The sequence below is a fragment of the Mesoplodon densirostris genome, chromosome 4, assembly GCF_025265405.1.
Source record: "Mesoplodon densirostris isolate mMesDen1 chromosome 4, mMesDen1 primary haplotype, whole genome shotgun sequence".
Lineage (NCBI taxonomy): Eukaryota > Metazoa > Chordata > Mammalia > Artiodactyla > Ziphiidae > Mesoplodon > Mesoplodon densirostris.
Window position 1 is genome coordinate 148,768,837 of NC_082664.1, and position 12,531 is coordinate 148,781,367.

The following is a 12,531-nucleotide window of genomic DNA, read 5'->3' on the forward strand; positions in this document are numbered from 1 at the left end:
CACAGTGGTATTTAGCAGCATGCACCTTGGATCCCCACCCAGCTTTCTGAGGTCTTCACTCCTGTTGAGTACACCTCCCTTTTCAGCCTCCTCTTCCCTGGCTTCCACGACACCTCTCTCTCCTCCAGCCTTCCTCCAATGTCATCACCTCTAAGACTCACCCACTGGCTTCTTCTCCTTCTCTTCAACTGTCATCCTTTCCCAGAGTTCCATCTTCACCTTCTTGACCCACTCTCTCCTTGGCTGATCAAATCCATCTCAGAGGTGATGGCTCTCAAATCTGTACCTCTGATTCTATCCTAATTGCTAAGTGCTAGGGCTGAATTTCTACTGATAGAGGCCACTCCATATGACCCACCACAAGTGGAAATTTACCATAATCAGCCCCAGACTAAACCCTCATCAATTCCCTCCCCAAAACTGCACCTCCTCATGTGTTCCCAATCTTGGTTAATGGCACCACCATCCACTCAGCCATACAGTCTAGAAATATCCGAATTGCTGGCAACTCTGCCTCTCCCTTTCTCTCATTCCAACAATCAAGAGCCGTGTGTCCACCCACCACGTGACTCTCAGGGCGTCTCTGGCCTCCAGAAAGTGCATCTTAAGAACATGGATTCTGCTCTCAAACAGGTTTGAACTTGGTTTCCAACTCTGCCACTTCCTGGCTAGGAGCTTGAACAGATTACTGATTTCTCAAGTCCAGTGTCTCCAACTATGAAAGTGAGGGTTGTTGTGAGAATTAAATGAGATATTATATAGACACACTCTGCATGGTAACTCCAACCCACTAAGTTCTCATTAAGTAATAGTTTAATTTGTGTCCTAACTTAGCGACTCTATAGGAAAGACGTTCAAGCTTTCTACTTCTCACCTCCAGCAAGGTGTCTTACATATATTTTTCTATTTTATTGTATTATGTACATTCCTAGAAGCCGCCTCAGATCTAGAACAGAACAGGGCAAGGTTTATGTTACATAAGTCTGTGCCATATCTGCTTTCTGCTCTCAACATTTCTTGCCTGACTGTGGCTAGTTCCTATGAGGTCTCTTTCCTCTAATCTCTTAACTTTCTATGCAACCCTTCATTACCATCTCTGGAATAATTTTCCTAACGCAAGTAACATTCTTCTCTTCAAAATTGAAAGTGTTCCCTCATTATGTATAGACTGAAGTCCAATTCCATGGGATACAGCATGTTTCTGCCTCCTACCCCAAGTCACCTCTTCCTCTCTGAGCCCACTGCCTGCCACTGCCCTGGGGGTCAGGCCTCATTCTCTGGTACCAAGACTAACTGCTCCCCCCACCTCCAGCATCACCCATGGCTGGCTCCCTGCCACCCACAGGATGAAGTCCCAACCACTTGGCACAAAGGCCTTTCCTTCATGTCTATACCTTCCTGACCCCTTCTCCACACTCACCATGTACTTCACATTCTTTCTCCCTCCCTGCCCGCTACTAACAGCTAACGCACATCACAATGTGTATTTCATTTAATCCTCACAACCACACTATGTCGTTGGTACTATTATCATTCCCTTTTCACAGATGAAGAAACTGAAGGTCAAAGAAGGTCAGTATCTTGCTCTAAGTCATACAGCCAGCGAATGGCCAAGCCAGGCCTGAGTACTGACCTCCATACTCCACTGCCTCCTATGGGAAGCTCTCTCCATCTAAATGCTTCACCTTGACCTGCCTTTCTGCCTGCCTGGGAAACTCCTACTCGTCCTTTAAGACTCAGTTCCAAGGTCATCTCCTTCAAGGAGCCTTCTCTAACTTCTTGCAGAGTTCAGCATTTCATCCTTGTTCATATTTCAATACAAGGGCTGATCTCACTGCCCTAATTAGCTGCCCACCATCCATCTGCCTCAGGAGGGCAGGGACCCTGTTCTAACAACCTCTGTCCTCCTGGAGCCTGGCCCAGAGAAGGTGCTCAAGAGCTAGGGGATGGCCACTGGTCAAAGAGTCAAGAAAGCTACAGGATGGGCTTCTCTGGTGGCACAGTGGTTAAGAATCCGTCTGCAAATGCAGGGGACACAGGTTCGAGCCCTGGTCGGGAAGATCCCACATGCTGCAGAGCAACTAAGCCTGTGTGCCACAACTACTGAGCCTGTGCTCTAGAGCCCGCAAGCCACAACTACTGAAGCCCGCGTGCCTAGAGCCCGTGCTCGGCAACAAGAGAAGCCACTGCAGTGAGAAGCTCATGCACTGCAACGAAGAGTAGCCCCCACTCGCTGCAACTAGAGAAAGCCCGCGCACAGCTACAAAGACCCAATGCAGCCAAAAATAAAATTAATTAATTAATTTAAAAAATTTTTGTTACAAAAAAGAAAGCTACAGGAGCTGATGAACAGATGAAGGGTGATGAGAAAGGAGTTCAGATCCATATAAGTGGGTGGGAATCAGAGATATGAGCCTCTGAAACCAACTACTGTCTAGTCCACATGGCCCCTGGTCCCATATCCCTTCCATGTTAGTCCACTAGGTAATGTTTGGTTGATGTCCACCTCCCCACTAGACTGCAAGCATCATGGGACCATGAATGTTCATCATTGTGTTTGTTCCCAGCACCTACAACAGTGCCTGACACAAGGTAGACAGCCACGATTCCTTGAAAGAATAAGAGAATGAATATACAATGAAGGGTTCCCTAACCAGCAACACAAATCCCTAGTCTGATGCCCACAACGGGGAGAACCCCTTAGGGTTTTTGTTCACACTTGCACCTCCCCATGAAAGCAACTGGTTGGTAGACTGGCTTTCTTTTTTTTTTTTTTTTTTTTGCGGTACGCAGGCCTCTCACCCTGCGGCCTCTCCCGTTGCAGAGCACAGGCTCCAGACGCACAGGCCCAGCAGCCATGGCTCACGGGCCCAGCCGCTCCGCGGCATGTGGGATCTTCCCGGACCGGGGCACAAACCCGTGTCCCCTGCATCGGCAGGCGGACTCTCAACCACTGCGCCACCAGGGAAGCCCAGACTGACTTTCTTGTTGGGATGGGTGGGTCACCTTCCTAACCTTCCTTGTCCACTGGCTGGTAACGTTCCTCCACCCACACGACTGGAGAGGCTTAGTGATATGAACGAGAGCTTCAGAAGGCAAACTGCATATTCTCCAGGTCACCCAGGGCCAGGGAACCAACCTTGGCAGTACTCAGGACTGGCCAGCAGCTGAGGACTCAGGGGAGCACCCAAGAGGATTAAAGATGAAGAATGGACCATTCCCAACCATGTACTCCAAAAGGTACCTCAGGAGTACCTTGAGGAGTACACCTGCCAACCTCCTACCCAAAACAGAAATGATCATGATGATCACGGTGAAATTGGCCACCACTGGTGAAATATTTATGTGTGAGACATTGTGCTAAGTGCTTTACACACATTTTTCTCATTAATCGTCTCAGTTCTTTAACAGCTGAAGACAGTGAAGCTTAGAGAGATAAAATGACTTGTCCAAGCTCACACAGCCAACCAGGGGGGGCTGGGATGTGTACTGAGTCCCCCTGAGCCCCCCTGACAGGTGGCCTTCCGTGACAATGGACTCATCTTGCTGAGACAGCCAGTTTTATCTGCAGTCCACTCGGAGGGGTTAGAGAGCTCATCCTCAGGCCCATGACCTGAAATCAGCCTCGATGCTGCCTCCACCAGGAGCTCCTTTTCCTGCGCTTTGGAGCCTCCCGAAACAGGCTCCATTCCTCTTCCCCAGGAGGACCTTTTCTCCATCACCCCACGCCCCCCACCAGGACAAACAACTCTCCTGTTCTCCATTTATCTCAACAACCCCAATTAAAAGCTTTCCCAATTAAAAATCCCAAAAGGGATCCAATGCCTGGGCAGCAGGGTCTACAATATTCCTCATTAATTGGATCCCTGTGGACAACCCCTACCCCATAACCCACAGACAAGATTTCCCCCAGAGCGCAAAGGGAGGAAGGAGGACAAAGGGCTGGCTGGGCAGTTCTGCCCCTCACTGGTGATCTGGACCAAGATCTCCCCAGGACAAGGGACGTCAGAGCCCCTCTGGTAGCTGGGACTCAGCCTCAACTCGGCTGGGAGGCACCTGGGTACTAAAGGGTCTCTTACTGCACAGCTCTCAAGCTAACTGCTTTGGCTGGTGGCAATGCCTTATCCTAAGCATTTCTGCATGGGGTGAGGGGGCGTCATGGTCCCCAGTTCCTCAGAAGAAGAAGAAGAAGACAGTCAACCAGGCTTGTGAATAAAAATGTTTAAAAAGAAAAAAAAATCTCTAGTCGTTGACAAATGTCTAAATGTGTTCCCCACACGCGTATTTTTATTCTAACAAACTAATTTGAAATACAATTTAAATAAATTCTACCAGAATGATACCATATGACTAACAGCACCTGGCGGCAGAACTCCTGGAGGCTTCATCGTACATTCAGCAGAGGTTTCCAACCTGACACTGTTCCCACACAACGCACACCCGCTAGGACACCGGCTCCTGCTGCCAGCGCGTGCCTCCAAGCCTAAAAATACGACTCGCGGGCAGCCTGCGTGAGCAATACCTGGAAGTGCAGACACAGAACACACGGGGCTTGGGGACCAGCGTCTCCAAACCCATGCAAATTTAGAAAGAAGCTCTTTGCCCCAATTCCTCTCAAGGCTGCTTTTTGCTTAATTTATTTTCATGCTAGAAAAAAAAGTCTAACCCTCAAGATCCACAAGGTCAGGACCTGTTACACCTGAGAGTTCTAATATTCTGAAAAATGCTTTTTCTCTATTGTAAATCTGTTTGGGGGCTGCTGTTCGCTTTCGTCTGACAAAGGTGAAGGAAGTTTTTCTTTTCAAAGGGAAAAGGAGCTCCCATCCCCACTCCATATGCCAAAAGGAAGTCTTTCTCCAAAGGTTTTAGACACCAATGCTGGCTGAATAACGTCACAGGATTTACCCAGGTGTTTTTTTTTAATTGCCTGACAACTGAAGCAGGGACTGTACCGTCCCTCCTGTATGTATGTCCCTGCCAATCCCCTCGCCAAGGGAAGCCTCTCTGCAGGAGGGGCCTGATGCCCACCAGGCAAAGGGCTTTGCAGCAGAAGGGGCGCTCAGGGGTGGGCACGGGTGCTTTCTGCTTGTAGAGCACCTTCTCCTCCAGGTCTTAAAGCAGAATTACTCTGCCCTGATATTTCCAAACAAGCAGAAACAGTTTGAGCAGCTGGGTTCTGGTCCACCAACACCCTTAGCAACAACGACGAATCCTTGGTGTTCTTACCAAGATTCACTAAGGAGCAGTGACTCACTCAAAATTACACAGTCACCGCAAATTACCCAACGTTAATCGTGATCCTGGTTTCCTCTACCATTTCTTTCCTTCAGTAATTCATTTAAAGCAAACAACTGCTTTAAAAGATTATCAAAATATCGTTTTTATTTTTTAAATTATACCCTGCCTTGTTCTAGAAAGGACTTAAGCAGGTTTGCAAGGATGTATAAAATTCAGCAAAATGACAAATCAGAAGTAGGTTTGGATTTAAATGATGATGTATATTTACAGTGATTGGCATGGAAAGATGTCCATTCAAGGTATTTTAAGTTGAAAAACTTATGTTACAAAACAGATGTATGATATGATTCCATTTGGATAAAAATATACTTGTTTTATGTAGACATAGATCTAGACACGGAGACATATATATTCCAATACATGGAAAAGTCTGCAAAGACAGACATACAATTGCTGATGGAGGTTATCCCTGCAATGTGGGATGACAAGTAATTTTCACTTCCTCCCTTATGCTGTTATTTTTTAGTATGAACATGTAACATTTTTATAATTAGAAGAAAGCAAAGCTATTTACATTTTGTTAAAAAAAAAGTGGTAGATGAAAAAGGATGAAGGTAAAACAAGGGCAGGGCCATACAACTGAATGAGGAATAAAGGTAAAGGATGAGGTCTGATACATTTGCTAAGGGGGACCACACACCTGTCTCTTAAGTTCCCCAGGAGCCATTACAGAAAAGAAACCTAGTAATTTACACAAATCATTGAGTCCAGTGGACAAAAACAAACCACCTGCTCTGCTCTGGGTCCTCCTTCAGGGGACTGTGCACAAGCAGCAAACGTGCCCTCAATTCCATTCTAAAACCTTCAAGGCCAGTTGTTTCAGGACTGTTTCCAACAAGAATGATGGCATCTTCCCAAAGCAAAAGTCAACCCAAAGCGAGTGTTCATTTATTCCTATTCGCTCATTCATTCAGTACATATCTACTTAGTGTCTACCCCATGCCAAGTACTGTGTATTTTTCCATCTCTGACACTCAGGGTGACACTAAGGGCTTCTAAATAATGAGGGTGATCCTATATGCTAATGGTCTCCCTAAGCATCTCCCCATAGTGTACTGGGGCATCTTTCCTAATTCCCCAGATAGTTCCTCTGACACCCTATGGATTACAATAGTTTGTTGAAACTCACACATAAAGCTGGTACTTGTATATGTGGCTTATCTCCTCTTCCTCAAAACTCCACAAGGGCAGGAACTAACTAGTAGGTTTGCTCATCCCGGATCCCCAGTTGACTCTCCAATTGCCTTACAGATGAAGAGACTGAGTGAACCTCAGAAAGCTTAAAAAAAACCACAACAGGGAACTTCCCTGGTGGTCCAGGGGTTAGGACTCTGCATTCCACTGCCATGGGCCTGGTCGGGGAACTAAGATCCCAAAGCCGCGCTGCGCAGCCAAAAATCAATTAAAAGACAAAACAAAACAAAAAACCCCAAAACAGGACCAAGAGAAGACAAATTTCCTCAATATATCTGAGAGACTGTTATCTATTTTAGTCAACACAAACCCCAAAGAAAAGTCTGTAATTTTTAGGAACTATGTAATTAGGTGTGATTCAGAGGGAGTGGAAAATGAAAGGAGAAGGAATGGTCATCAGAAGAAAGCTAATCGGTATAGATTACCAAAAGAAGACCCACGGTGTTAGATAACCAAGATTGTTACATTGCAACGTAATCTTGGCTGAACAAAACAAATGAGCGTAAACTGAAGCCAAACAGAAATACAATAGATCTTGTTTGTAAACACTGACAAAATCATCCACAGTCACAACAGCAGACAAGCTGGCTTTTCTGTTAGCCTTCTGCAGGCGGGTAAAAAGGTAATTTACAACCCCAATGATCGGGTGAGAGCCGACAGCCTGAAAATTAACCCAAGTCACAATAAAAGCTAAATGGCTTGCTTTAGCAAAAGAAAACTGCATCCAAATGTGACTTCTTTCTCTCTTGGCCCTTGCAACTCTCAATTTAGTGTGCTATATAAAAGGTAATCCACAACTTCCAGGCCAGCATCCAAGCAAGGCTGCCCACCACATTCAAGCATTAGCTCAATCAAAAAATTTATTGGGGACCTATTAGGTGCTAGACACTGCGCTAGCTGTTGGGATTCACTGGTGAAAAACAGAAGACCCTGTCCTCTCGGGATGCTACAGGGGAAGGCGGATGATAAACAAGTAGGTAGAACCCAAACGACAGCAGGTGTGCTGTGGTGAGCAATTGTGGGAACAAAGTGTGGCTACTGTCAGCATGTAACAGGGGTGGTCAGGAAAGTTCCCTGAGCAGCAGATCCTGATGTCAAAATGCCAAGGATGAGAAGGAGGAAGGTATTTGCAGAGTCAGGGCAAGAACGTTCCAGGCAGAGGGAAGAGCAAGTTCAAAGACCCCCAGGCAGAGCAAGAAAAGAAAGGAGGCCAGTGTTAGCAGAACCCAGTGAAGGACGGCCAGAGTGGCTGGGAAGGCGGGGCACAAGCCAGCTGCCTGTCAGCTGGAGGGCATTTAAGGAAAAGAGTGATGTGATCTGATTGAAAAGCTGATCACTCGGGCTCCCATGAAGAGAATGGACTGGAGACACCCCAGAGTGGAAGCTGGGGGGACTGTTAGGAAGTTAGTCCAGGAAGGAGGCTACAGTGGCCAGGACTAGAGTAGGAGCTATGATTCTAGGGAGAGGAGACTGCACCCCAGATAATATCCCAGAAGTAGAACCCCTGGGACCCACTGACAGCCTGGATGTCAGGGGTAAGGGAGAGAAGAATCAAGGACGACTCTTACAAGTAGGTGGATGGTGGGGCCATGGACTGGGATGGGGAAGAAAGAGGGAAGGAGAGATCTGGAAGGAATATCAAGAGCTCCATGCGTGGACAAGAGCAGGAAGCCCTGAGAAAGGGCTGTGTTAGAAATACAAACATGCCCCGTGTACCGCAAAACAAAAAACAAACAAAAAAAACAAACAAAAAAAAACAAAAAAAACCCCCTCAGAAATACAAACATGGGAGTCACCAGAATATAGACAGTATTTAAAGCCATGACGGGACTTCTCTGGTGGCACAGTGGTTAAGAATCCACCTGCCACGGCAGGGGACACTGGTTTGATCCCTGGTCTGGGAAAATCCCACATGCTGCAGAGCAACTAAGCCCGTGCACCACAACTACTGAGCCTGCACTCTAGAGCCCGCAAGCCACAACTACTGAGCCCGCGTGCCACAACTACTGAAGCCAGAGCGCCTAGAGCGCACGCTCCGCAACAAGAGAAGCCACCGCAATGAGAAGCCAGTGCACTGCAACGAAGAGTAGCCCCTGCTCGCCACAACTAGAGAAAGCCTGCACGCAGCAACGAAGACCCGATGCAGCCAAAAATAAATAAATTTATAAAAAATAAAAATAAAAAACAGCCATGGGGGGATGGGGTTGGGATGGGATACTATTACCTAGGAAGAGAGTGTTGACAGCGAAAAGGAACCAGGACAAGCTCCTAAACAACCCACCCCATCACACTGAGGTCAGAAAGAGGAGCAACCAGCAGCGAGACTGAAGAGGAGCCGTCAGGAAGGGAAGAGGAAACCCAGGAGAGTGTGGTGGGAAGGAGGAGGGAGTGGCCATGGGGGAGGAACGCTGCTGAGAAGGGGAGGAAGACAAGGACAAGGTCATCAGTGACCCAACAGTTCTGGTGAAGAGGTGGGGACAGAAGCCAGACTGTAGACTCTGAAGGGCTAACAAATGGCAGGTGGAGGAAATGAATGGAGACAGTGGGCTTGGACATCTCTTTTGAGATGTTTTCAGGTGAAGGGGAGCAAAGAAGTGGAACAAAAGAAGGACAGGGATGTAAAACGAGAGACACGAAAGCTGTGCTGTCCGATATGGCGGCCACTAGCCGCTTGTGGTTATTTAAACTTGAATTAAAAATTCAGGTTCTCAGTCGCACTAGCCACATTTCAAGTGCCCCAGAGCCACATGTGGCTGGTGGCGGCAGTACTGGACCACGCAGATACAGAATGTTTCCATCAGTGTGGAAAGTTCTACTGGACAGCACTGAACTAAAGCATGTTTGTGCACTGATGGGAAAGACCCTGGAGAGAGAGGAAGGTGAGAGAACAAGAAATGTTCCCTGACAAGGTGAAAGGGGATGGGATGAATGGTCCGCCAGGAGGGGTGAGCCTCTGGTAGGACAACAGGTGGGAAGGAAAACACAGGAGCAGCTGCACACGGGACTGTAGGCGTGGCAGGAAGATGAGGCTTTTCCTTGGACTGTGGCTCTATTTTGTTAACGAAAAGGAGGCAAGGTGTGCATGGGGAGGAGAGAGAGGTCTGAGAAGAGGAGAAGGTATAAAGCAGCTTCCTTGGGGAGTGAGAACACAAACTTACAGGGGAAACCACACACTTAATGCAAAATACTTCTCAGAAGAGAAGTGGGAAATAGCAGTGAACATCTGAATGAGGAAAAGCATCTTAAGTGGGGAAGAGATAAACTCAGGGTTTTTTTGTTTTTTTCCCTTAAATCTTGGTCATGTCTAGACAGTAGAGCCATGACAAAGCTGTAGGATCACAGCAAGACTTTCTACTGGCTGCCCTTTCTTGGTTCATCCCCCTCCATCCTACTCAACTCTCGGAAAGGATGACATTGGTTCTATTTTCGGTTAAAATGGCTCCCTCCACTCTCCTCTGTCTGAACTGCTTACCCAGCCCTTAGCTCCATCTCAACTTACAGCCATGGTTTGTACGTTCAAATAAATTATAGAAGAGGTGGATATATTAAAATGGCAGAAGTAGGTAGGAGTTACAAACCAACCGTTACCTACAAGAAGTGAGTAATAGACATTTATCAGATGATGTTAAAATTACATGAAAGGCATATTCAATGTTTAAACAAAATCTCCAAGCTACTCCTCCCTGCTTCTCTACAAACAAAAATTATTTTCTGACATTTTCTTTAAGCTTTTATGGTAAACATTTTCATTTCCACAGAACTATTTGATCTCAACCACAGAACTTAAATATTTGTTTTTGATCATGCAAGTGTGTTGGGTTGGTTTTGTGTTGGCTGGGGGGAGGGGGGAGAGAGAGTGTTAAAATTACCCAGATCCCTTTTATCTTCCATCTTGAGACCTACATTTGCGAACTCCTTCTTCCCATGCTTTTTTTTTTTTTAAAGTATGAAATCTGAGAGCCTCAAAGCTTCCCACTGCACAAAGAGCAGCCCTTTCATCGCTGACCAAGAGGTCACTGGAAATGTTACAGAAAAACTGTTTCCCAGCCAGGGTGCCTCTGGTAGAATCACTCACACCTTCTGTATGTGTGAAATCTGGATCTGCACCAATGTCTTAAGCAAATCTCCTGGCCCCTCTCTGTCTCCCCCGACCTGCTCATGTTGGTCTGGAGTTCTCACACTTCCCTTCTCAAAATTCCTCTTGACCTCCCTCTGTTTCCTCCAAACACTTTACAGACCACATAGATAAAATTCACTCGGTAAAATGACTCCAGAAACTTACCTGGAGTAAAGTAAGGAGTAAGGTGCAACAAAGCCACTGACCCATGAGAGCTGGGTCAGGCCACCAAGACAATCCTTCCCCTTTCCACTCGTCACCAATCCCATATAGGAAAGCAAGCTCTCTAGACCCACCCAGCAAAAGTCTTTGGGTCTTGAGAAGCGCTGTTTGAAGGCCGCTGAGCTTAGCAGCAGGGGACACAGAGACGCAGGAACTCTGGCTCACTTACCCACCCCCCACTCCCAAGCCCACAGTCAGGCTGTGGCTTCCCCTCTGCCGATGCGCTCAGCGTCCTTCTACAAACACTCATCAGCTGCCTGCCCAACCTGGGAGAAATCACCCCACCACTTCAGGCCTCAGTTTCCTTATCTGTACAACGGGAACAGCAACCGTTCTCTGAGTGTGCACAGCATATCATCATCAATATGGGCTCACATCGGGTGAGCAGATGTAAGGAGTTAATTTTGTTATTAGCACAGCGGCTGCCTGACTCACAGCGCCTACTGCTCAGAGAGACGCCAAGGAGAAATCAATTCTGCTTTTTAAATTACTTTATATACTCAGAAGCATTAGTCACTTCGACAGAGTACTTCAACTTCTCTCCTGAGCATCAACTCAGTTGTTTCAAAGACTGAAGCCTTACCTACACATCCTCAGTCATCTCAAAGCAGACTCAAAGTCCACTATTACTACACTGGGGATTATTATTATTTGGTGTGTTCCCTTTCCAGGAAAACTTCGATTTTCATTTTGTTTGTAATAAACCCAATCGTGCAGAAAGACTAACTGCTTCTTAGACTCCAAAACACAGGCCCTGGAGTTGATCGCGCCCGGAGCGAGGGGACCACGGAATTGCCGAAGCACGGAGGCCAGCCAGGGTGCCTGTCCCCGCCCGGTGCCCCCGCGCCCGCGCCCGGGCTGCCTGGGAGGGGAAAGGCCACGGGCGCGGAGCTGAAAGTCCGTGCCCAGGCCGGGGTGCCCCTGGCCGGTGTCCGCGCGCCGGGGCGGAGGGCGCGGAGTCAGGCGGCCTCAGGCTCTCAGGAGCCGACTGCTCGCTGGCTCCAGGGTCCCGGCGCGGGGTGTAGGGGCGGGCTCGCTCTCGGGGCTCCGAGCCCGTGGGACGCGAGCCGCGGCCCCGCAGCCCCTCTGGGGTTGCGCGCGGGGCGCGCGCGGCGCGGTCTCACTCACCCCATCTCCGGCGCTGCTCCGGCTGCCGCTCCGACGGGGCCTCTCGTGTTCGCTCTCCGCCCGCTCTGCAGCCGCTCCCCGCGCGGCACATGCGGCAGCCCGTGCGCGCCCGGCTCAGCCCCGGCGCCGCTCCATTCCGCGGGGCTGCGCGCCTGCCGCCTGCCGCCGCCGCCGCCGCCACCAGGCGCGGGCGGGCGGGCGGGCGGGGTCTTGGTCGCCGGGGGCTGGGCTGCCGCGCTCGGGCGGTATCCGCCCCGCCCCGCTCCCGCCGCCCGGCTCCTTACGTAACCTCTTGGCCCCCGGGGCCCGGCGCCCAGCCGAGGGGCGGGGGGCGCGGCTGTGTGTGCGGCGTCCCCCCGGCGCCGCCCTGCGGTCGCCACCCGCCTCCTGAGCACCCCCCCTTACCTTTGAGGTTCGGCATTGGCTCGCCCTCGCCCCACGCCCACCCGGGGGCTTGGCGCAGTGCCGCGAGCAAGCATCCAGCCTGCGGGATTTAGAGGCCGGCTCGCAGCTGGAGGGGACTTGGGGCGACCCTTAGTTTGCAGATGCTGGAACGAGGACCCAGGAGAGGA

At 49.1% G+C, this 12,531-nt stretch overlaps 1 protein-coding gene across 1 annotated transcript in view; it reads right to left on the reverse strand.

The window, feature by feature from the left end:
* The window catches only part of HOMER2 (homer scaffold protein 2), a 99,589-nt gene extending 87,503 nt beyond the window's left edge, over positions 1–12,086 (reverse strand). The window contains exon 1 of the mRNA XM_060095349.1: positions 11,960–12,086. Coding sequence (XP_059951332.1) covers positions 11,960–11,964 — 5 coding nt within the window. The 5' untranslated portion in view covers positions 11,965–12,086. The remainder of the gene's footprint in view (positions 1–11,959) is intronic.
* Positions 12,087–12,531: the final 445 nt, after the last annotated feature.